The sequence below is a fragment of the Lutra lutra genome, chromosome 2 (assembly GCF_902655055.1).
Source record: "Lutra lutra chromosome 2, mLutLut1.2, whole genome shotgun sequence".
Classification (NCBI taxonomy): Eukaryota; Metazoa; Chordata; class Mammalia; order Carnivora; family Mustelidae; genus Lutra; species Lutra lutra.
Window position 1 is genome coordinate 140,570,620 of NC_062279.1, and position 23,444 is coordinate 140,594,063.

Below are 23,444 nucleotides of genomic sequence, written 5' to 3' on the forward strand. Positions count from 1 at the left end.
CCCTTGTTGGATGGGCAAGTGAGGATGAGGCCTCTGCCAGCTGGTAGGGCCTTCTTTCCCCAGCCTCAGGAGTGGATGGTGTTGGGAGAGCAGTGAGGGAAGGCAGTGAGCTCATGGCTGGGGATGACTCCACTATGGAGAACTGAAGTAATGATATAGGGAAAAATAACCCGAGTTACACCAAAAAGACAAGAGGGACTTTCACTGGCATGCCCACTGGGACAAGGGTAGGAATGCAGGGCAGACACTGCCTGCAGGTGAATTCAAGGGAGGTCCCAGCAAAGGTGATGGCCCAGCTGAGTCAGGACAAGAGGACACAGGGTCAGGGGACAGGGGACAGGCATTCTCACAGAATGAGAAACCATGAACCAAGGCTGGAGCTGAGAGAGTAGGCAGAAAGAAAGCTCCTAAGGTGAATAAGACAGAGGCTGACCCAAGGTCCTGAAAATGCCCTGAGGTAGAGAGGCCTAGAGGAATCCCTGTCAGAGGGAGAAGGTCACTTTCCAAAATAGCCTGGGGTCCTGAAGCCTTTGTCTCCCAGCTGGACTGGCAGTGCCCCCAACCTCCCGGGCACTGAGGCCACTCCTGCGCCAAACCTGCATAGAGAGAAGAATGACATATGCCTATCTGGATTTGCAAATTAATGTAGTTATTATGGCTGTTATCTCAAAATATTTGCAAATAAACCACATATAACTTATTTTCAGAAAGTTTTTTCCCCTTGGGCTATTAATTTTAATGTTTCAGCTTTTTTTAGAATATTCATCTGGATGATCTATTCAGGTCTGTAAATACCCATGGTCTGATGAGGGCTCCAACAGCGTCATTCGCGCACAGCATGTCCCAGGCAAGGAGTGCTGGTCCTCTGAGGTCCTCTGCAGCTAGGCCTGCACAGAAAGGCATAAATGTTTCCTGCAGGAAAGAATGAGCAAACTACAAACCTCAACTGAGCTTTGCCCTTAGCTCAGTATTGTCCCCACAAAAGTTTTGTCCACCCAGAGCATGGCATTATTTGCAGATCACATTGTATTAGAGTGGGACCTAAATCCAATGAGAATGTCCTTATAAGACACAGAGGAGGGCACATGGGGACAGATGAGAAGGCCGTGTGAAGATGGAGGCAAAGACTGGGACATCAAAGATCGCTAGCAGCCACCAGAAGCTGGGAGAAAGGTCTGGAATCTTCTTCCTCAGAGCTTCCAGGAGGAGCCAACTCTGCCAGCACCTTGATCTCAGGCCGCAGACTGTGAGCAAAGCCACCTAGTTTCCGTGCTTTGTGACAGAAGCCACAGGTGATGGATTCAAGCTCCAGGGTACCAGTCCCACACTTTGCTCGAGAGACGCACCCTCCTTCTTCTCCTGCTCAGCACCACAGCTCCTTCCGCTTTCCCACTGCACACCAAGGATCTGACGTGTACCCCACTCTTTATTCATAGAGCCCTACCAGATAGGAGCCTCTGCTCAGGTTGTCCCCGGCTCCTGGTAGCTCACAGAGAGGGCCAAAGGGTCTGGCTGGGCCAGGTCCACCAGATTTTGCTTTCCTTCAGGAAAAAGGGAGTTCTTAAAGAGCAGTTTCTGAGTAGGCTAGCATGATCTGACCTGTGTTTTAGGGAAATGTTGCAATGGGAGTGGAGAAAAGGAAAAGGATTAGGCTGGTGGGTTAGAAAAAGGGTAAGCACCACCATGTCTGGGGCCTGGGTGTTGAGGAGAAAGGCAGGTGAGGTGGGCACCCCTCCTGGTGCCCTCAGCAAATCCAGGGCAGAGGGAGTGCAGGGTCAGAGCAGTCTCTACCCACCCACCTACCCATCCTGCACATCGCGGGTAGATCTGGCCACATCCGGCCACAGCCTTCAGGGCCAGGACAATACCCGGGCAGAGAGAAGCAGGAAAGGACTGCTGTGTGTTTAGAGGTGGGTGTTGTGCTTTAACACAGATTTTATTGATCCCAAAGTGACAAGACATTTTATTGACATTCTCTTGATAAATGGCAGATAAAAAGGCAAAACAGAGATCAGGGCTTCCCTAGATAAAACTCCCATGTATAACCGGATTCCCCTCTAAACATGGAGATTTTAAGACAACTGTTATAAACACAGCTCTGAGAATCACCAGGCTTTTTTCTGCCACCCCAGGAAGTCCTTAGAAAATTCAGATTGGGGACACACTGATTCATGAATACTCTTTTCCTAAGTTCATTTTTTTTCCCCATTTTGTTGGTAATTTTGTTCCTGTCAGTCACCGTGTTAAAGAGTGGCAAACCAAGCAGATATTGGATCATCTGGAAAGTCAACCAGTTGGCGTTAGACTGCTGCCTCCGTCTCATGTAAGAAATAGGTACACTGGTATATAAAATTTATACATATTTATATGCCAGAATTCACTTTTCTTAAGTTTTCTTAAGGTTTCTGTCATTTACTAACTTCCTTTCTTGATGAGAAAGCCATGCTTTGAGGCAGCAATAACCTGGAGGGTACCACAGGACAGCGTGGCAGGCAGGCAGCCCTTGCTCAGAGGGGGAGTTGAGCTGAAGGTGACCCCAGAGGGGTCAGCACCAACAAGCACCAACAAGTGGCAGGTATCCGTGCAACACAGACCCTCCTAAGCAGCAAGGAGCTCAGCTTGCCCCACACCACTGGCACCGAAGCCAGCGCGGCTCAGACCTGGCTTGCTGTGTGTGCCGGCAGCTGGGTGAGGGCCCACCCCCACTCTCCTCCCCCTGCATGTGACAGAGTGTGCAGAGCTCTGTGCAGCTCAGCACCCACCAGGCACCCTCCCAGGCATGCTCCCCATGAACAAATCTCACCACACTGCAAGGGGGCAAGTCTAAAGCCAGGCTTCTCCAACTCAGACAGGCTGTACCTGGAGCCCTGGACACTCCCAGCAGGGCTGCTGCCTGACCCTCAGACATGTCTCATGAGGCAGTGTGTGCCTCCTTGCATGCATGTCTGTACAGGTGTGTGCACACATGCGTACGTGTGTCCGTGTACACGTCCTGTGTGTGCACATATCCACACGGGCACACGCATGCATTTGTGTTTCTGTGCCCTCGTGTGTGCCTGTACTTGTGTGTGCGTTCATGCTGTGTGAGTGTGTGTGCCTGTTCAAGGCCTCTGGCCGTACTGTGCCATGACACCCACCAGAACTGAAACCTTTCATCGCCAGCTGCATGGTCTTCATCACAAACACTGTCTCACTGCTCTTTAAAATAAGATGATTGTTTAATTGAATTTCAGTCAAAAATCCAATTTTGTGGTTCGGATTTGTGTTGCCAAAGGCAGATCACCCCCTCTGACAAACGAAAAACACCTGCGACCCTGGGAGGGCCTACTGATCAATCTAACTGATCAATCTAGGCAAACTCGCTTTGTTTGGCGGCTTCCTCATGTGTTGTCTTAGAGTACTCCCTTAAAGACAAACAACCTTTGTGTTGGAGACAATAACTTACAAACTCAGCAGTAAGCCACAGAGCAACCCTAAATGTGTTTGTTTCATCATGGTACTTCATCGTGGTCATGAACTCGGTCTGGCCACCAACAGGCCAGCTAGCGGTTCATTATTATTCTCAGAAGCAGAGAAAGACCCATTCTAAGAAAGTTCCAGGGACTGGCTTTATTTTCTAAGGAGCATTAGGAATCAATTTTTAAAAACTAAAACTTATAGGAAGTAGGATGGACGGGCCTGAGAGGTGACTGCCGTGAGGCAGGTGCCTTTCCAGGAGTGGGAGTGGCCCAAGGAAGTCAGTTCTAATTCAAAGGAAGCTCAGTAGCTTCATAATTCCCTGCCCATATCCCTGAGTACTGATCTTTGGAACAATGTAAGTTTAGGGAGACTTGATTTTATTTCCCCTAATAAACTCTGAAAAAAAAAAATCCTGGTATCCCACATCATTATATCAGCCTCTATAAAGTGGAGTTAGAAACACTCGCACCTTGAAATCTCTCGTCGAGTCTGTTGGTCACATAAAAGTTCGCCAGGGGAAATGCAGCTGTCGGCGCACCCCCAGGTGCTCCCTGCTGCCCCAGCCAGATGACCACACAGATGGCAGAAACTCCAGCCACCTCCTGCACTGGACCCACCCACCTCGCCCTCCTTCTGCCTTCTGTTCTAGCCCAAGAAATGTCTGAAGCTTTAGAGAAGCCACTGATTCTGATTGCAAATCTGAAAGATTCATAAGGCATATAACGTTTTAAGCTGTACCAATTCTGTTAAGATGGAACATTTCAGAAAACCAGAAGGATACTGGGAGGTCTGACATCTTATGTCCTTGCTGTTTGCTTTCTTGGGGTGGTGCCTGCCCAGTGGCCTTCCCACCCTGTGCCCACCAATCTGGGGTACACTGGCCTAGCAACCTCTGCTGTGTAAGTTCTGGGGGGTCAGCCTGGTAGCTGTCTATGAGAGTTCGCTCCAGGAGTGGGGCGCATCCCTGCTCAGAAGCAGGAAACATCTGGCAATTCCTTCTTGATTTGACTTAGGTAGATTGGAGAAAGTATCTTAAAAGCCATTTTTGCTGCCATGTATCATATTTTCTGTATAAGGTTAATGGCCAGTGAGCTGGTGACGCAGAGGCATGAGAGGGACCAGGCTATGAGGACCAGCAGTTGGACTAGTTGGTCTGTGCCCTCAACCTGGCTGAATCCAGAGGCTGAATATGGGCCAATATCTGAAGAGAACCGTGGATGAGAACCCACTAAATTGGCTGTGATTCATCCTCTTTCCTCAAGTGGCATCAGCATAACAAGGAGGAAACATTGGCCTGTTGCCTCTGATCATAGCCCCCATGTTACACAGGAATTGCCCAAGCATCAGTGTGATGGGTTTGCCACCCCCACGGATCATGTGCTAACTGGTGACAGGTCTCCACTCCTCTGCCTGCACATGGGACCTCTGCTCTCTAACAGCCTCCACTGCAGCTGGGATGGGGCTTTGGTTGTCTAGGTTAGGGAACTTGGGGTTTGTGCAAGATATCTGGGAGCTAAGAAGTCTCATCCCAGAGCCTGGACCTGGAAACTCCACCTCCAGTCCTTAAACTGGCTACATTCCCACAATTAGAAGTGAACCCCTATACACTAGAAAGATGTTACACGTGATTCATTTAGCTTTTCTCACCTAGAGTGCTTTATGTGGTGCTCACCCCTCGCAGAGCACTGGGTGTGCCCACACTCCCTTTGCAGGAGGCACACACTATTCAGGCCAGGATGGGGCTCTGCTCCGAGCACCTTGAGAATTACCAGCATCCCTGTCTGGCTCCACAAATCCAGCACATGCAACAGAACTACCTTTTGCCCCCAAGACTCTGAGCCAGCCTGGCTCCCAGCCAGCCCACCAGACCGGATGGAAACACATTTTGCTGTCACCTAGTATGCATTTCAATATAATGTGTGTAAGTTTGCACACACATCTATATATATCCTAAGGATATAGAAGTATGACCTTCACATCAATTAAGGCTATTTAAGGGGTGTATTTTAAGTGAAATGCTATAATATGCAAAATTACCAAATTAATGAATTAATTAACAGGAAAATAATCTTTGCCAGAAAAACTATGACTGTGATTTTCCAAAATAGGATCGGATTGTCCATATATATTAACCAAAGTAAGCCCAGCTTTGTAGTAGAAACCCCACTGTCAGTCTGAAAGTTAGCTTTAGGAAGGGGCTGGTTGGATGGAGTCAACCACCAGCAGAATACAGCTGTTCAAATTCAACACTTGACCAAATTCAACCATTTGCCCCAAACTGTGGCGACGCCCAGTGTGTCGACGCCCCCTAACTCCAATTTTATGAATATCTCAATAACATAGCAATTAATTTAATAAAGGAACTAACCAATTTTAAATTGCAATAAATTTACCAAACATTTTCACTGTTTATGGAGAGCTTTACAGTAAGAAAGTATCAACAAAAGCAGGCACATCCGTGTACAAAGTGTTGCCGCTGGGTGCTGTTTCGCTTCGGCCACCCCTAAAGTACCCGCTGCTCTTTCTGTCCTCTCAGCATGGGTCCTTCCTCCCGCGAAATCACCCTCGCTCTCTGACTCTCTCACCCCGAACCGGACTTGCCAAAGAGAAGTGCGATGGGGGCGAGGCAACCCCAAGACATTTATTGTAAACTTTAAAATGGAATCCGGATACGAACAGACACAGAAAAGAAGAGAAACCTCCCAGACACAGAAATGGTGATAGTGAAGGACCAGTCTCACGGCGAGGAGCCCTCAGCGACGCGAGGCCAGTCCGCCCCTGAAGGTGCCACGCCACTCCAGCCCTGGTCCTCCCTCGCTGCGGCGGCCGGGCGGGGAGGCGTGCGCGGGCTCGAGCGCTGTCTATCTGGGGTGGGCCGGGGCACTCAGCAGGCCGGGCTTGGCTCCCACGGGCGCCCCGCCTCGCAGGGTGGCCGGCAGCAGTAGGGGTAGGAGGCGTTGAGGTCGGGGTCCGAGGGCGCGTACCCCGGCAGCTCCACCGACGGGTGCCCCCCGCAGCACACCTCCACACCCGCCTCGTCGAACGCGTGGAAGACGCCCACGTTGATGTAGGAGACAGCGTGGTGCGCAGCGAAGCCCGCGCAGTCCCCCGGGGCGGTGAAGTCCGACTCCTCCGGGGACAGGATGGAAGCCTCGCTCGGCCGCGGCTGCAGCCGCCGACCCCGCCGGCCCCGCCGGCCCCGCCGCGCCCGGGAGGCTGGCGGCTGCGCGCGGAGCCCGGGGCCGCCGCGGGGCCGCGCCAGGGCCCGGCCTCCCCTCCGCCGGCCGCGCCGGCCCCGCCGAGCCTGCGACGACCTGTAGTTCTTGACCAGCAGGAGGCTGAGCAGGCCCAGGAGGCACTCGAGCGAGTTGAAGACGGTGGAAAGCACCAGGCCACGCTGGTAGTCCTTCAGCTGGCGGCACTTGGCGGACGTGGCGCTGTCCAGGGTGCTGCGGGAGCGCTGCGCGCCGGGGGCCGGGCCGGGAGCGGCAGCCGCGGGGCCCGGGGCCGGGCCGGGGGCCGCGGCCGGCGCGCGGGGCGGCAGACAGTAGTGGGAGTACTTGCGTTCCACTAGAGACACGGTGTCGCCGTCGATCACGGCGCCCGCGAAGGCGCTGAGGACCCCGAGCATGAAGACGAGAACGCCGAGCAGGAGCAGGTTCTGGCTGTTCACTGGCCCTGAGGGCCCGGCTGCGGCCCCCGGCTCTCCCGGCGCGGCCTCTGGAGCCCCTGCCGGGGCCGCGGGGACCCCAAGCCCCGGGCCCGGCCCCGGCCCCGCGAGGGGCGCGTCCCGGGGCCCGCAGCAGAGCAGGGCGGCGCCGAGCAGCGAGAGGCCGGCGGCCAGCAACAGCCCCGAGTAGAAGGCGCCGGCGGCCGCCCCCAGCCGGAACGGCTCCCCGCGCAGCTCCGAGCCCAGCGAGAAGCACTTGAGGCCGACGGCGGCGGCGCTGAGCGCGCAGGCGAGCAGGAGGCAGGAGGAGAGCGCGGCGCAGGCCCCGCGGACGCTCCACTTCATCCTCCGCGCCCGAGCCGGCCCGCACCCCGCGCGCCCGCCGCCGCCCGCCGCCGCCCCCGCCGCCTGCGCCTCCTCCCGGCGCCGCGCGGCCGGACCGCCGGCCTCCTCCTCATCCTCCCGCGTCCTCTCTGGCCCGCGCCGCCGCCGCCGGAGTCCGCATCCTCCGCCTCGCGCCGCCGCCGCGGCCCCGCGCCGGGAACCGATGCGGCGCGGAGGACCGCAGGGCGCGCGCGCCCCCTCCCCAGCCCGCGGCGCCCCTCCCTGGACGCTCCACTCCCCCACCCCACCCGCGGCCCCGTGAGCCTGGCCCAGGCGCCGCCCTCCTCCGCTCCCCCCAACCCCCGCAGCCCCTAGGACGCCCCTCTGCCGCCTCCCCAAGGAGAAGTGCCCCCCGCCGTCTCTCCGCCTTCCTCCCACTATCTTGGCCGCTTTGGGAACACCACCCCCCACCCCAAGTCTCTCTCCCCTCCCCCCGGATCCCCCTTAAGGGTCCACCCCCCAGTACCTCCCACCTCTTGTGCCCCTAGGTCTGCACTTCCCCGGCGACCAGGTTCCACGCCCACCGGCCTGACAGCGGCCTGGACGCCAGAGGAAGTTAGCTTGGGATGCAGGGAGGAGGGGAAGAGGGGAACCCGGTGCCGTCAGGGTATGAGGGAAAGCCTGGGTAAGGAGAGGGGGAGGGGACCAGTCTGCAAGACAGGGTAAGGAGAAGGACCCAAGAAGGGAGAGCCCAGGTGGGGAGGAGGTTTGGGTGGGGGTCGGGAGATGGGAGCCCAGAGAAGGGGTGAGCCTGGATGCTGAGGGGGATGGGTGCGGGAGTCTGGATGCCAGGGAGGGGAGGGTTAAGGAGATCAGGTGCTGGGACCCTCCAGCGCAGCCTGGGAATCGCCAGCTCCTATGCATGGGGGTGGTGGGTGTAAGGTTTTGCAGGCGAGGTAAACACAACACCAGGCGAGGTAGGCGCAAGTGGGGAGGTGGGTAGAGGTGCTGCCCAGCTGGAGGTGAAGCCTCCGACAGAACCTTGGATGAATCTTATTTGGACATGCGGAATTTTCCTCAGGCTCAGGTGCGTGTGAGTTAATTCATCAGAAGGCGATTCACGGCCTGAGTGCAACGGTGGGGGAGCGGGGGTGGGGGGAGGAGGGGGCAGTAAAGAGCCTCTTTCTGACCATCCGACCTCAAGGTGGGTGAACAAGGCGTGTGGGGCGAGCGAGATGGCCTTCCCCCAGGTGTCTCTGGGCCCTCCATCTTCTTCCTGTAAGATGCCCTGGGATGGGACGTCTCCGGAAGGCCCTCTGAGGTCCCATCAGGCCGAGTGGCTGGGCCTGCGCCTGCGGTTCCTTCCACACCGTCTCTGCTGCTGCAGCAGCAAGGCCTGGGGAGCCCATGACTCACTCTGCTGGCTAACTGCAGCGTTAAATAACTTTGCGTTGCATCCAGGAGAGGCAGGCGTGGCTGCAGCTAGAGAAAGAGCTGGGGGCGCTGGGGTTAGGGTTAGGGTGCTTTGGAACACACCTCTGTTCCTGCCACCTACTTAGCCAGTTCTGGCCTACCGAGACATCCCCCTGAGCTCACAGTTTCATGCCCCTTCCTGCGAGGAGTGTGTGACCATTGGTGCCCTGTGAGTACCCCGGCACAAGCCCCCAGAGGTTCCTTGTGTCTGGAGAAAGCCACACCCACATTCTCAAGGCAGCCCGCGTGCAAGAGCCCCTCGCCCACATTTCACGGAAACCATCTGCCCAGTAAATGTAATATGAAGGCCCTTCATGCGGCTTTCTGGACATTTGCGTGGGATTGACTCGAAATGCGATAGCTGTGAGGAGGAGCAGGTTTCACTGTATTTTTAGCAGGCAGTGCAGATTTTAGAACATCAGCTGAACCTCCTCGTTCTGTCCTGCTCCTCATGCAGGATGACTTGCCAGAAAAGTGGGAATAGTGAGCCTTCTTTCACATTTATGGTGTATAGGTTTTAAAAGGACAGTGTGTAAATCAGCTTGTATAATAATCGTGGCACCCACGCGCGTGAGCGGAGTTGCCATGAGCTTACTTCCAATGATTATTCCGGTTTCCAGGGAGACGAGGTTTGCAGCCACCTCCGTGGAGAAGGATGGAGCAGTCTCCATTCCTCGTGCGTGCAGCCGCAGCCAGATTGATTAGGCTTTGGGGGCGGAAGCGAACTGACGTTAGCTCTTCCTCCGCCCCGCCCTGATCCTCCGAAGGAGGCTGGAGGCCAGAGGCTGGAGTCCTCGCACCTGGCGGGAGTGGGGGCGGGGCACGGGGGGCGGGGCACGGGGGGCGGGGCACGGGAGGCGGGGCTGCACTGGAAGGGGCTATGTGGTAGCTATTGTGAAGGTCAGAGGCTTGGGATTTTTTTGAGATCTGGCCTCCTCTCTCCTTGAGTGCCCCCCACAGCCATCAACCCTTGGCTATACACTTTCATTCCCCTGACCACCTCTGTTCCTTAAACTTATCATGCCTCTTCCTGTCACAGGGCCTTTGCATATGCTATTCCCTCTTTCTGCTGTATGTTTCCCTTGCCACATCCTCACCTGGCTTCTGCCATCTCATTTCTTAGATCTTAGCTTCACCTCACTAACTTTTGTTGGGTGCCTGCTGTCTTCCAAACACTGTAGAGTGTTTTGCACAGGTTTTCTTATTTAATCCTTGCAACAAACCCTGAGTCAAGTGGCCCTGTTACTCTCATAGAGGCTTTCCATGAATAAGTCGGTGACTTGTGGAGTCAGGGTTCAAACCCAGCCTCTGTGCACAGCCTCCCTACCCCTTCACCTCCCTCTGCCCCACTAACCTCCCTCTCTGCTTCCCCTCCTCTCTGTCCCCCCACCTCCCTGCCCCCCAGCCCCTGGCAGAGGGTTCCCCATAACAGGTTGGAACTCCTGGTGGTTTAAATTCTGTCTTTCCCATCATGGTTGCTCAGTGCAGGCAGTCTATGTCCATCTTGTCTCCCTGCTTCTCCCCATCAGGATTCAGTCCTGCCCTGGCTGTGTGGAATGAGTGAATGAGCAAATGAATGAGCAGTGGTCAGCTGCTAACCTTGTGTCACTCTGTCCTGTGACAGAATCTAAACATCTGTTTCGTTCTGCTCACTGGGAGAACAGGCAAGGCCAGCAGGCAGAAGAGGCATCCACCTCTGTGTAAGGAAGGATCTCTAGGAGGGAGCCACGAGGGAGGTGGGAGCAGGCAGCAGGAGGAAAGGCTGAGGAGGGAGCTGGGAACTCCTGGACCTCCAGAAACCTTGGGGCCAGAGAGCAGGTGACCTGTCATGAAGGGTCTTGAGCCGTGCCAGTTTGGAATTCATCTTGAGGATGGGGAGACCCTAGACGGGCAAGTGGATGCTATGGTGCATGTTTTGGAGGAACACTGCCCAAGGTTTAGTCCAAGACTGGTTGAGGATGAGGGGATGAAGGCATGTGGGAGTGGTGGGAGCACTTGGGGCACAGATGGAAGGGTCCTGCCCCATCATGGTGCTCATTGCAAGTATTGTAATCTCTGCTATTTGCTGTCTGGCACTGAGCTGTCTTCCCCTCTGTCTGTAGGAAGAAGGGCCAGCAGTCTGTGGTCCCTATGTTGTTGTTTTTTTAAGATTTTATTTATTTATTTGAAAGAAGAAGCATGAGCAGAGTAGTGGGAGGGGCAGAGGGAGGAGGATAAGCAAACTCCCCACTGAGCAGGACTCTGAGATCATGACCTGAGCTGAAGGCAGACACTTAACCAACTGAGCCACCCAGGTGCCCCTGTGGTCTCTGTTATATAGAGCTTCCTTTTAGGGTGACCCCACAACCATCCCTCTCTCAGGGGAAGGACCTCTCTGCACCTGAAGTGGTTTCTGACACCTATAAACAGGGGTGTGAATTGGAATGACCCACGTACATTTTGAAAACTGATTCTGTTGCTTTCTGGTGGAATCCTTTCCCCTAACCCCTACCAGACTCAACTGTGAAGCCCCTTCCCTCCCAGCCATGCAGCATAGACATAGGGGCCCCTGGGAGGGAGTAGTGTGGTCTATAGTGGGGGTGATTTGGGGCGCTCAGAGGTCAGGCAAGGGACAACGCTGGAAAGAAGCAACACCCCAGTGAGCAATGACTTCAGACCCATTGTTGGGGCAGGAGTGATTCTAAACCTCACAGAGCCTACCAGAGACCCATCACAGGGACCAGGGTAGCCCCTCCAAGTGGGACACATCATTGCCTGAGTCTAAAGACAGGGAACCAGAGCCCAGAGATGGTGACTCAAACCGTCATGTGTTGTTGTTGTTGTTGTTGTTGTTGTTGTTTCTGATTACAACAGTTATCATACTTCAAGTGAAGAATATTTTTCCTATCAGCTTTAAATTTCATTTTAATATTTACGTATTTATTAGCATTTGCAATCCAGTCTCCTAGAGAATGGACTTCAGTTCATTTGATTGATGCTAATTATTTTTCTCTAATTTATCATTTAACTTTTTGGTATTTTTCTCCTTTATCTTTTTAACTGCCTAAATAGTCAAATTTTTCTCTTATTATTAATTCTCAGCCCCCGTTTTCCAGGAGCAATCAATATGGATCTTCACTTATCGATGTGGTTTGTGCATTTCCATGCCAGCTCTGCATAGGGGATGGACAATCTGAAGAATCACTCTCACAAAACCAGAGCCAGTGAGCTCTGCAAGATGCAAGAAGGCACCTTAATTGTTATTTCAAGTGCTTTTGTCTTGTGAGATATAATAGGTCCACGGAAAAAGTCTGTAAAATACACATGTAACAGCCTAATGACTTTTAAGTGAGCATCTAGATACTTGCCTCCGTGTCAAGGACCAATATGGCAGGACCTGAGTACATAGCAGGCACCTCCCCAATCACGGCACCCCTCCCAGAAAGGCTCTGCCAACTTCACTTGACACCACCTCCTTGTGTTCACTTAGACGTCTGTCACCTGGCATTCACCCCTAAGTATTTTAGCTTGGCTTTGTGTGGTTTTTGAACTTCTTATAATTGGAATTATAGAACATGATTGTTGTATGTCTGCTTTCCTTCATCCAACTTGATATCTGTAAAATTTATGCCTGTTGACTTATGTGTAGCTCGTTCACTTTCATTGCCGGATACTAAGCCATTGTAAGAATATGCCACAATGTATTTATCCATCTTACTGATGATTTGATTTGATGGTTTATAGTTTAAATGACTAAAGCTGTTGTGAACTTCTTTATGTGTGTGTACTGATGTGCTTTGGTATGCATTTTGTCAGATCATGAGGAATATATCTGTTCAGATTTTCGCACGCTTTTTTACTGAGACACAATTGACGGGTGATTAGCAATCACTAATTTCCAGGCATACAACTGCACGCAGTGGTGATACAGGGCTGTTCCACTCCACACAAAGCCCCTCCTGTCAGTCTGCGTCTCCTCACTCCAGCCCCCCCACCCCTGCTCATCTGCCTTCTGGGCTAGAGTTTAAGTATAAGATTTCATATACCTAGAATCATAAAATATATATTCCTTTATGACTGCTTCTTGCATTTAGCATAATGCTTTGTTTTTATCCATTCATACATGTTGCTGAGCCCAATTCCACCAAAATTTGTTTATCCATCCACAAATTGGAGGATATTACACTTTTTCCACTTGAAGTTATTATGAATGAAGCTGCTATTAAGATCCATATACAAGTCTTTTGTAAACATATTTTTTTGTTTTTTTTTTAAGATTTTATTTATTTCGGGGCGCCTGGGTGGCTCAGTGGGTTAAAGCCTCTGCCTTCGGCTCAGGTCATGATCCCAGGGTCTTGGGATCGAGCCCCGCATCGGGCTCTCTGCTCAGCAGGGCCGCCTGCTTTCCTCTCTCTCTCTGCCTGTCTCTCTGCCTGCTTGTGATCTCTGTCTGTCAAAGAAATAAATAAAATCTTTTTTTTAAAGATTTTATTTATTTCTTTGACAGACAGAGATCACAAGTAGGCAGAGAGGCAGGCAGAGAGAATGGAGGAAGCAGGCTCCCCGCTGAGCAGAGAGCCCGATGCGGGGCTCGATCCCAAGACCCTGGGATCATGACCTGAGCCGAAGGCAGAGGCTTTAACCCACTGAGCCACCCAGGCACCTCTAAACATATGTTTTAATGTCTCTTGGGTATATAACTAGGAGTGGAATTGCTAGGTTCTACAGTAAATTTGTATTTAACTTTCTAAGAAACTTACAAACTCTTTTCCAGAGTGACTGTGCCACTGTGTGCTCCCCACGGCCTTGTATGACAGTTCCACACCCTCACCAGACCTTGGGGCTGTCTGCAATCTTCCTTCCAATGTTGACCATGCTGGTGGGTCTGCAGTGGTATCACACTGCCATTTTAATTTGCATTACTCTGGTGACTAATGATGTTGAACCTCCAACATTTCTTCTTTGGCAAAGTATCTGCTCCTAAGAGCTCATAAGAAGTTAATAAGTTATGGCTTTTTGTTTATCTTCTTTCATAAAGTATCTTTCTAAATCTTTTTCTGATTTTTAACAATTGGGCTGTTTTCATGTACGAACTCTTTATACATTCCAGACACAAGTTCTTCACCAGGCACTTGTACAAATATTCTCCCCGTCTTGGACTTGCCTTTCAATCTGTTCATCAGTACCTTGTAAAAAACAAAAATTTTCCATTTTGTTGGAGTCTGATTTATTACTTTTTTCTTTATGAGTTTTGTGTCCTGTCTAGGGAACATTTGCTTAAACCAGGGTTACAAATATTTTCTTTTATGTCTTTTAGGAGTTTTACAGTTTTAGACCTTACATGTAAGTGTCTGATCCACTTTGAGTTAATTTTTGTGTATGGTGTGACGTAACAGCCTAGGCTGTTATTGTTAAAGATGATGTCCAGCTGTTCCAGTATCATTCGCTGAAGATACTCACATTTCCCATTAAACTACCTCAACACTTTTATTGAAAATCAGTTGTTTGTAAAAATGCAGGTCTATTTCTACATTCCCAATGCTGTTCCATTGAGCTATATGTCTGTCTTATGCCAACACTATATTGTATTTACTACTGTAGCCCTATAGTAAATTTTGAAATCTGGCAGAATGAGTCCTCCAAATTTGTTCTTTTTCAAAATCATTTTGACCACTCTAGATCCTTTGATCTTCCATATAAATTTTAAAATCACTTTATCAGTTTCTACCCCAAAATGTATATCAGACTTTTGATTGGGGTCATATTGAACCTATAGATTACTTTAGGTAGAAATGATTTGTTAGCAATATTAAATTTTCTAATCCATGAATGTGATTTGTCTCTACAGTTATGTCTTTATTAATTTCTCTGAATATTTTATAATTTTTCAGTATACAGGCCTTGTACACATTTTGCTAAATTTACCTGTAAGTATTTCATATATTTAATGCTTTTATAAATGCTACTTTAAATAATATTTTATTGTCCAATTATTTGTTAGTATATGGAGGTACAATTGGTTACTTAAAATTGCCTTTTTATCCTACCACCTTGCTAAGTCCACTTATTAGTTCTAACAGCTAGTTTTTTTCTTTTTCTTTTCTTTTTTTTTTTTTTTGAGAAAGAATGAAAGACAGAGCATGACAGGGGGAGGGGCAGAGGGAGAGAGAGAATCTCAAGTAGGCTCCACATTTAGTGCAGAGCCCAACAAGGGGCTCAACATAGGGCTCGATCCCATGACCCTGAGGTCATGACCTCAGCCAAAATCAAGAGTTAGTCAGTTAACCAACTGAACCACCCAGGTGCCCTTCTAACATCCATTTTTGTAGGTTCCTTAAGATTTTCCACATAGACAACATATCATAAGTAGAAACGGCACAATGTTTCCCTTCTCCCTTTCATGCCTTTTATCTCTTTTTCCTGCTAGGGTGCACCTGCTTGGCCCTCACGCAGAGCAGAGGTGGTAAGAGTAATATCCTTGCCTTGCCCCGATCTCATGGGAAATCATTTGGTCCTTCAACCTTCAGTCTGATGTAAGCCGTAGGCTTTTGTTGATAACTTTTCCCCAGTTAAATTCTAGTTCTGTGTTCTGAGAGTTTGTGATGAATAGGTGATGAATTTTTTCAAATGTCTTTTTTGTTTTCATAATCTATTATCCTTTTTACACATAGTTGGATACACATATCCTTTTTACATATCATTTTATTGAAGATTTTTAGGCCTGTGTTCATTAGGAGTATTATTTATAGTTTTCATTCTTGTGATGTTTTTGTCTTGTTTTAGTGTCAGAGTGATGCTGACTTCATAAATGAGTTGGGAAATGCTCTTTCATTTCGTCTTTTCTGTAAAGGTTTGTATAAAATTGGTATTATTTCCTGCTTATTATTTCTTACTTAGGAAATCACTTCCTTAAGTGTTTGGTAGAATTCACTTGTGAAACCATTGTGAAAGTTTTCTTTCTGGGATGATTTTACCTATAAGTTCAAATACATTCAAAAAATTTGTAAACAGTTTTGGAGATATTTGGGTTAAAAAAATTTTTAATGAATGCTAATAGTTTGTGTCTTTCAAGGAATTTGTCCATTACATTTATGTTTTTAGATTTGTTGGCATAAAGTTGTCCACAATATAAGTGGTTAACTTATAAGTTGGTTTTTCTTTTTCAGTCTGTTAATGTGGTACATGACATTCCTTGAGTTTCAATATTAAACCAACCTTGCATTCCTGATATCAATCCCATTTAGTCCTTGTCAAGCACGTACCATCTTCTGCCTGTTATCAGGAGGAGAAACAAAGATTTCTGCCCTCTATATCTTGGTGTTAGAGCCACCAAACACACACACACACACACACACACACACACACACACACACACACACACCATGCCACAGTCAAGCACTGAAGGGAGCAAGCTTCTCACACTAGAAGTCATAGACCAAGATGAGCGTTGGTGGTGAGTGTTGGTCTCCCATGGCCAGTGGGTCCTTCCCAGTGGCTGATGCATGGCCATTACCCTGCATGCACCCCTCTCGTGCTGCAGCGGAAAACTCCAGCCGTCACCGCATGGACGGGCGTAGCAGTGGGCTTGGTCAGATGCCAAATGGTGTACACACTTCAGCAGAACAAAGGAGCACACACTGAATTTGAAAAGGAAAGATATTCCCACACAAGATGATAAGCCCAACAGACTATGAGTTTTTGTTTATTTGTTTGTTTGTTTGTTTGTTTCCCTCTGGTTTAGTGACTTAAAATAACAATGCGTGAATCAAATCTGTTAATTTGAACTTGAATTTATTTTAAAAAGTTCAATAAAGCCTAAAGAATAAAATGTTGAAAAAATTTTAATTCCTTAGCATCTATAGGATCTGTAGTGAAATTCTTTATTTCATTGCTATATTAGTAATTTGTGTGATTTTCTTGATCAACTTAACTAGAGGTTTATCAATATTTCTGGTCATTTCAAAAAAACTAGTGTTCAGTTTCATTATTTTCTTTTTGTTTGCTTTATATTTCATTGATTTCTCCTCTTTCATTAGTACCTTTTTTCCTGCTTACTTTGTCTTTATTTTTTTATTGTGTTATGTTTGTCACCATACAATACATTACTTTGTCTTTAGTTTATTCTTTTTCTAGTTCTGATTTGAGACCTTTCTTCTTTTCTTATATAATCATTTAATGCTATAAATTTTCCTTTAAACATTGCTTAGTAGCTTAAAATAGCAAGTGAATTGAGCTTGAATTCATAAAAGAAATTTTCACTTTTTCTTTATACTCCCCCACAACTTTTTTAAGGTGCTACCTAATGGAAAATACTAAATGGGAGTCCTCAAACTTAAAGACTAGAGTTGGAAGGACAGATGGATGGTGGTTGGATAGATGGTTGAGGGATGCAGGATGGAGGAGAGATGGGTGATGGATAAATAGGTTGGATGGATGGATGGATAAAGTAAGATACAAGAGACACCTTGAATGGACCAATGATGACAATGGCTCATGAACCAGGGAACAGGATTAACTCAATTCTGCATCTGCTTAAAAAAAAAAAAAAAGTTAGCTTCTTGCATTATGCTGAGGTAGTAAACAGCCACAGATGAGTGTGGCTTGCAACAAACAAAGTACCCTCATTCATATCACATGGTTGTTGGATGGCAGTGGTATGTCCTCTTCATTATGGGACCTCAAATAGGGAAACAGCCCCTTTGGGGATGAGGTGTTTTTATAGAAAAAGGATAAAAGGCAATGGTGGACCTATCCTATGGCTGTTTAGAAGTAAAATTTTCACTTCTTCCCGTATTACCAAAGCCACAGATCAGTTGCTTAAGGTCAGCTGCAGGGATGGAGGGGATGGATCTCAATTCTGTTACTAGAATGTTGGCCACAGCTTTACAACTCCAGCTGGGCTGTAGTGTTTTATCCCAACTCCAGGCCCTGAAGCCACCTTCCTTGCAGCTACCGTTTCTTCTGGGCAGACCAATCCTTTGAGCCAGACTATTGTATCACAGGGCTTTTAAGTCTTCCTCTTTGTCCTTGGCTCTATGGTCATTACTTGAGTTTTTCTGTCTCAATCCACTACAATCACACACCTTTCCTGAACTGAGGACCCTCTCCCTTATTAGTCGTTTTCTAATGCATTCCATTTGTCTCTTCACTCTCACTTCCTGTGGTGAGTCCCACACCGAGATTCCAGGCTTCGGCCATGCCAATCTTCTTGGCTGGCTGAGAAATGGGATGAAGAGGGAAACCAAATCTATAGTACATTCCAGTCCCCATTGCTGTCAGCAGTCCTTTACTCAAAGCCTGCCCCAGCAGGTGCCATTGGGTGTTTGTAGGGCCCAATTTTTGTTCAGACATCCATCCTCTTCCAAATAGCCCAGATGGCTCAGGGATAATGACCCTCCTCTTAGTTTGTGACCTCCTTGGGAGCTTCCCAGGTGAAATCTGAAACAGGTCTCCAGACAGAAAGGGCAAGGAGAGACGGAAGAAAGAGGCAGTCTACTTTGGGTTGGCAAATGGCAGGTTTAAGAAGCAGGGAAATTTACCCATTAGTCTTGTCTGGGGCAGCCACAATACAAGAAGATCTTCACATCTGCCTTCCAGAATCTTGAACGTTTACATAGTGGTCTTCATGGTGTTCAGTCATATATACAATCCAGATAATCTCAACACATTACTCTCTCAAGTCTGCTCTTTGGAACAGCTTCTGGGAGTGGGGAGATCAAGCAGAATGAACATTCCAAGGAGAGATGAGAGAATGAAGAGGCTCAAATTACCCAGGTCCAACTCACAGGTCAACAAGCTGTCAAGTCCTCTTAGTGTCCTCCTCCAATACCTCCACCAGCTCTAGGGGTGGCCTATGATTAACCCGGTAACCAAAAGTAAGCCAGGAGGTAGCAAACGTTTTTTGTCAAGGGCCAGATGGTAAATATTCTAGGCTTTAAAGGCCATTTGGTCTCTGTTGTATACACTCAGCTGCAAGCAACCCATGTGTGAAGCCCACTGTGGGCCACCTCTCCCGTCATGCCCCTTAGGGGTCCCTCCCGTCTCCACTGTGGGCTTTCCTAGACTGTCACTTCTTGGGGGCCAGTCAGATAAGCCAGTCAAGTCAGCCTTGCCTGCCACTGCCACTAGCTGAGGGCCCCTTGGTCACTGCTGAGGGATGCAGAGCTGGCAGGAGGAGAGAAGCCAGCCCCTGAGCTATTGGGTCGACACTGCATATCTTCAGGGACCCCTGGTCACCCAACCTCCTGAACTTGGATTGTGTGAGATGACACATTTCCTTCATGTTTCAGGCAGTTCAAGCTGGTCTCTGCTACTGTCCTGGCTGCTCTGAGCAGGACCTCACAGCAGCATCGAGCGTCCAGGTGGCTTGGCTCCAGCTTGTCATGCCTGCACACCCCAGGACCACTCCCAGGGCACTTCCAGCTTCATCTCTGAAGCTGTCCCATGTAACATACACATCCTGTATGTGTGGTGCTGGTAACAGTCTCTGGGTGGGAAAACCTCGTTTCAGTGCTTGGAGGCAGCATGGAGTGGGAGGCTTCCATGTGGAAGCTGAGCAGAAGATCACGGACCAGAAGCAGAAGGGTGATAATGCACGTCTAAGGTCCAGGTTGCCTCAGCCCCAGGTGCTCTCCTCAGGAGCAAGCATTGGCTTGGGCGTGTCTGGTGCAGCTGCCCACTGGGGAGAATGTGGTCTCAGAGGACCAGGTTCCACTTGGCAGGGCCTGCTTACCTTGGCTTTGTAGGGTACAGCAGCTAATCTTGAAGTAACTGCAGTGGTGAATTTGACGTGTCATCTGGGCTGGGCGACTGGATACCTAGATATTTGGCTAAACGTGATTTCCGGGTGGGTCTGTGAGTGTTTCCAGATGAGGTCAGCACTTGAATCGGTGGGCTCAGTAAATCAGCCTCATCCAACACTTTGCAGGTGTGCATAGAACCAGCAGTGAACGAAGGAAGCCTTCCTTCTGCTGGACTGCTAAGCGGGGGCAGAAGCACACAGCATTGCTTCTCTGGGTCTCCAACTTGTGGGACTTCTTAGCCTCCATAGCTGCCCAAGCCAATTTCTGGAAATAAAACTCCTTCTTTCTCCATCTCTATATCCTATTGGTTCTGTTTCTCTGGGGGTCCCTGTCTAATACAATAACTGAATTTTCATGCACAGATAAACATCTTACAGTCTTTCCTCTGCAGTTATAGAAAAGCTGCTCAAATGGCTGGAAGGACAAACTGCAGGGCAGGACATGTTCCAGCTCTGTCCCTGCAAGCTCTTGGGCTCTTCCCTCCTCTGGTCTTGGCTCCACCTCAGACTTGCTTTCCCCAAGACAGCTGCAACTGGGGTCAGTCCAGGAGAAGGAAAGAACCATGATTGCTCAATGGGGGCCAGGACCTTTCCTCTCAGCATCTGTAGCAGATGTCAGGAAAAACCTTCAGTGTGGCTCAGCTCTTGTCCCCAACAAGTCTGGCCAGAAGGCTGGCTTAGACCAGGCAAACCGTGGCCCATGGGCCAAATCTGGCCCACCACCTTGTGAGTCACCTAGGGCTGTCCTAACCAAATACACAAAGTAGGGAGCTTACAACATCAGAAATGGACTGTCTCTCAGTTCTAATCCAAGAACAGAAGTCCAGGATTAAGAGCAGGTTTCCTCTGGGGGCTGTGAGGGGCATCCACCCAGACCTTAAGTCATCCTTTGGTGGTGCTGGCAACCCTTGATGTCCCTTGGCTTTTAGACCAGTCCTCCAATCTCTGCCTCCGTCCTTGGATGGCATTCTCCTCTGTGGCTCCTCTTATAAAGACACCAGTGGTTGGGTTTAGGGCCCATGCTGATCCTGTGTGTCTTCATTTTAAATTGGTTACATCTGCAAAGACCTGATCTCCAGACAAGACCACATTCACAGATTCCAAGTTAAAAAACAAAAGGCACAAGTTAATTCAGCACAGCCTTCTTTATTATAGTTTTGCAAAGAAAAGACAAGGCAAACCCCAGTGGTGCTGAGGCGATGCCTGCCCCCACTTCCCCACTCCCTGAGCCCCAACCCCATGGAGGCAGAATGCTACCTGGCCAGCAGTCACAGCTACTGGTCCTCTTTTTGGTTAGGTGAAGTGAAACTGTTCAGATCTATAAGCTTAAGAGCTCCATCTCTTCTGCTCTCTTCCCCTGGATGGGTGTCTGGTAATAACCTGGGCAAATGTGGGCGGCCCTGGTTCTGGCCACCTGGCCTGCACACAAGGCCACTCCTCCCATGGGGTGTCATCCACTCTCCCACCTGTTCCAGAACTGGCAGAGAACAGGGCATCATTTATTTTCCCTCAAAACTCAAACAGAAGTAGCCTAAATATCCATGAAGAAGACATTGAATAAGCTATGGAAACTTCACAGAGTAGAATTCTGTGGAGCCACTAAAAATATTGATGGGTCGGTTACAAAACATCCTGTGTCCTGTGGTTTCATCATAGAATGGTTCACACCACCGTGCGTGCCAAGAGGAGGGAGTCTGCAGAGATCTGACACCATCAATGCGCACAAAGCTCTTAGGATGGAAACACCATTAGAGAGTGAGGTCTGCACTCCTCCCATGGACACTTTCCCTCTTCCAGGCAGGTAAAGGCGTGATCTTTCTCTGCATCTCTACCTCTCCAGCAATACATGTTTTCCCATGTGGCTTCCAGGGGTTCTATTTCAAAGGGAAATCAGCATCTTGTTTGGTGGTGACATGCTGGCCTAGGAACTGTCCCAGGTCCTTGCCTCTGGTCCACCTTAGCCACTTCTGACCAGCCCACCTGGCCCAGCTGGTACTGACCAGTCTCTTGCCCAGAGAGAGCACCCTTCCCCTCATGGGGAGCTTCTCCTGCACCCTCTGGCTATAGATGAAATACCTTCCATGGGGTAGGGCATCTGGGTTTCTGAAATGCTACCCAAGGAGGTGGGAGTACCCTGCAATGTGGAGAGCTCATTTCACGTGGGCAAACTGGCCGGGGGAAAGTCCCCCTCCAGCCTCCTTCTGTGACTGTTCTGAGGTGTGGTTTCTCTATGCAAGCCTGAGGGGCAAAGAGAGGTCCTTGAGAACCCCGAGGCTCAGAATGCTAACTTGGCTTGGCCCCAACCCTCCCCGACTCCCTTTCTGCCCACCCCCACTGCTGTCTGGGATTGAATCTCCCTTATGAAGTATTCACACTTAAGCCATGCCCCACACTCTGTTTTCTAGAGAATCCAGGAGTATAAGTTACATGTGCTGCATAAAAAAATGCCCCAAAACTCATGGCTTAAACAATTTCATTTGCTCATGATTCTGTGAGTTAGTCATTTGGGTTGGGCTCAGCTGGGCAGGTTTTTTTTTAATTTAATTTATTTTTTATTTCTTTTCAGCATAACAGTATTCATTGTTTTTGCACCACACCCAGTGCTCCATGCAATACATGTCCTCTCTAATACCCACCACCTGGTTCCCCCAACTCCCACCCCCTGCCTCTTCAAAACCCTCAGATTGTTTTTCAGAGTCCATAGTCTCTCATGGTTCACCTCCCCTTCCAATTTCCCTCAACTCCCTTCTCCTCTCCATCTCCCCTTGTCCTCCATGCTATTTGTTATGCTCCACAAATAAGTGAAACCATATGATAATTGACTCTCTCTGCTTGACTTATTTCACTCAGCATAATTTCTTCCAGTCCCATCCATGTTGCTACAAAAGTTGGGTATTCATCCTTTCTGATGGAGGCATAATACTCCATAGTGTATATGGACCACATCTTCCTTATCCATTCCTCCATTGAAGGGCATCTTGGTTCTTTCCACAGTTTGGCGACCATGGCCATTGCTGCTATAAACATTGGGGTACAGATGGCCCTTCTTTTTACTACATCTGTATCTTTGGGGTAAATACCCAGTAGTGCAATTGCACTACATAGGGTCATAGGGAAGCTCTATTTTTAATTTCTTGAGGAATCTCCACACTGTTTTCCAAAGTGGCTGCACCAACTTGCATTCCCACCAACAGTGTAAGAGGGTTCCCCTTTCTCCACATCCTCTCCAACACATGTTGTTTCCTGTCTTGCTAATTTTGGCCATTCTAACTGGTGTAAGGTGGTATCTCAATGTGGTTTTAATTTGAATCTCCCTGATGGCTAGTGATGATGAACATTTTTTCATGTGTCTGATAGTCATTTGTATGTCTTCATTGGAGAAATGTCTGTTCATATCTTCTGCCCATTTTTTAATATGATTGTTTGTTTTGTGTGTGTTGAGTTTGAGGAGTTCTTTATAGATCCTGGATATCAACCTTTTGTCTGTACTGTCATTTGCAAATATCTTCTCCCATTCTGTGGGTTTCCTCTTTGTTTTGTTGACTGTTTCCTTTGCTGTGCAGAAGCTTTTGATCTTGATGAAGTCCCAAAACTTCATCTTCGCTTTTGTTTCCTTTGCCTTTGGAGACATATCTCGAAAGAAGTTGCTGTGGCTGATATCGAAGAGGTTACTGCCTATGTTCTCCTCTAGGATTCTGATGGATTCCTGTCTCACGTTGAGGTCTTTTATCCATTTCA

At 49.0% G+C, this 23,444-nt stretch overlaps 1 protein-coding gene across 1 annotated transcript; it reads right to left on the bottom strand.

The window, feature by feature from the left end:
* Positions 1 to 1,918: 1,918 nt before the first annotated feature.
* On the bottom strand, positions 1,919 to 7,474 carry TMEM271 (transmembrane protein 271). The gene has a single exon (XM_047718534.1). The coding sequence runs from the start codon at positions 7,472 to 7,474 to the stop codon at positions 6,344 to 6,346; it is 1,131 nt and encodes a 376-aa protein (XP_047574490.1). The 3' UTR covers positions 1,919 to 6,343.
* Between the last annotated feature and the right edge of the window lie 15,970 nt (positions 7,475 to 23,444).

Excerpts from the sequence above, each read along its gene's own strand:
- TMEM271 (XM_047718534.1), bottom strand. The coding sequence starts at position 7,474 with ATGAAGTGGAGCGTCCGCGGGGCCTGCGCCGCGCTCTCCTCCTGCCTC.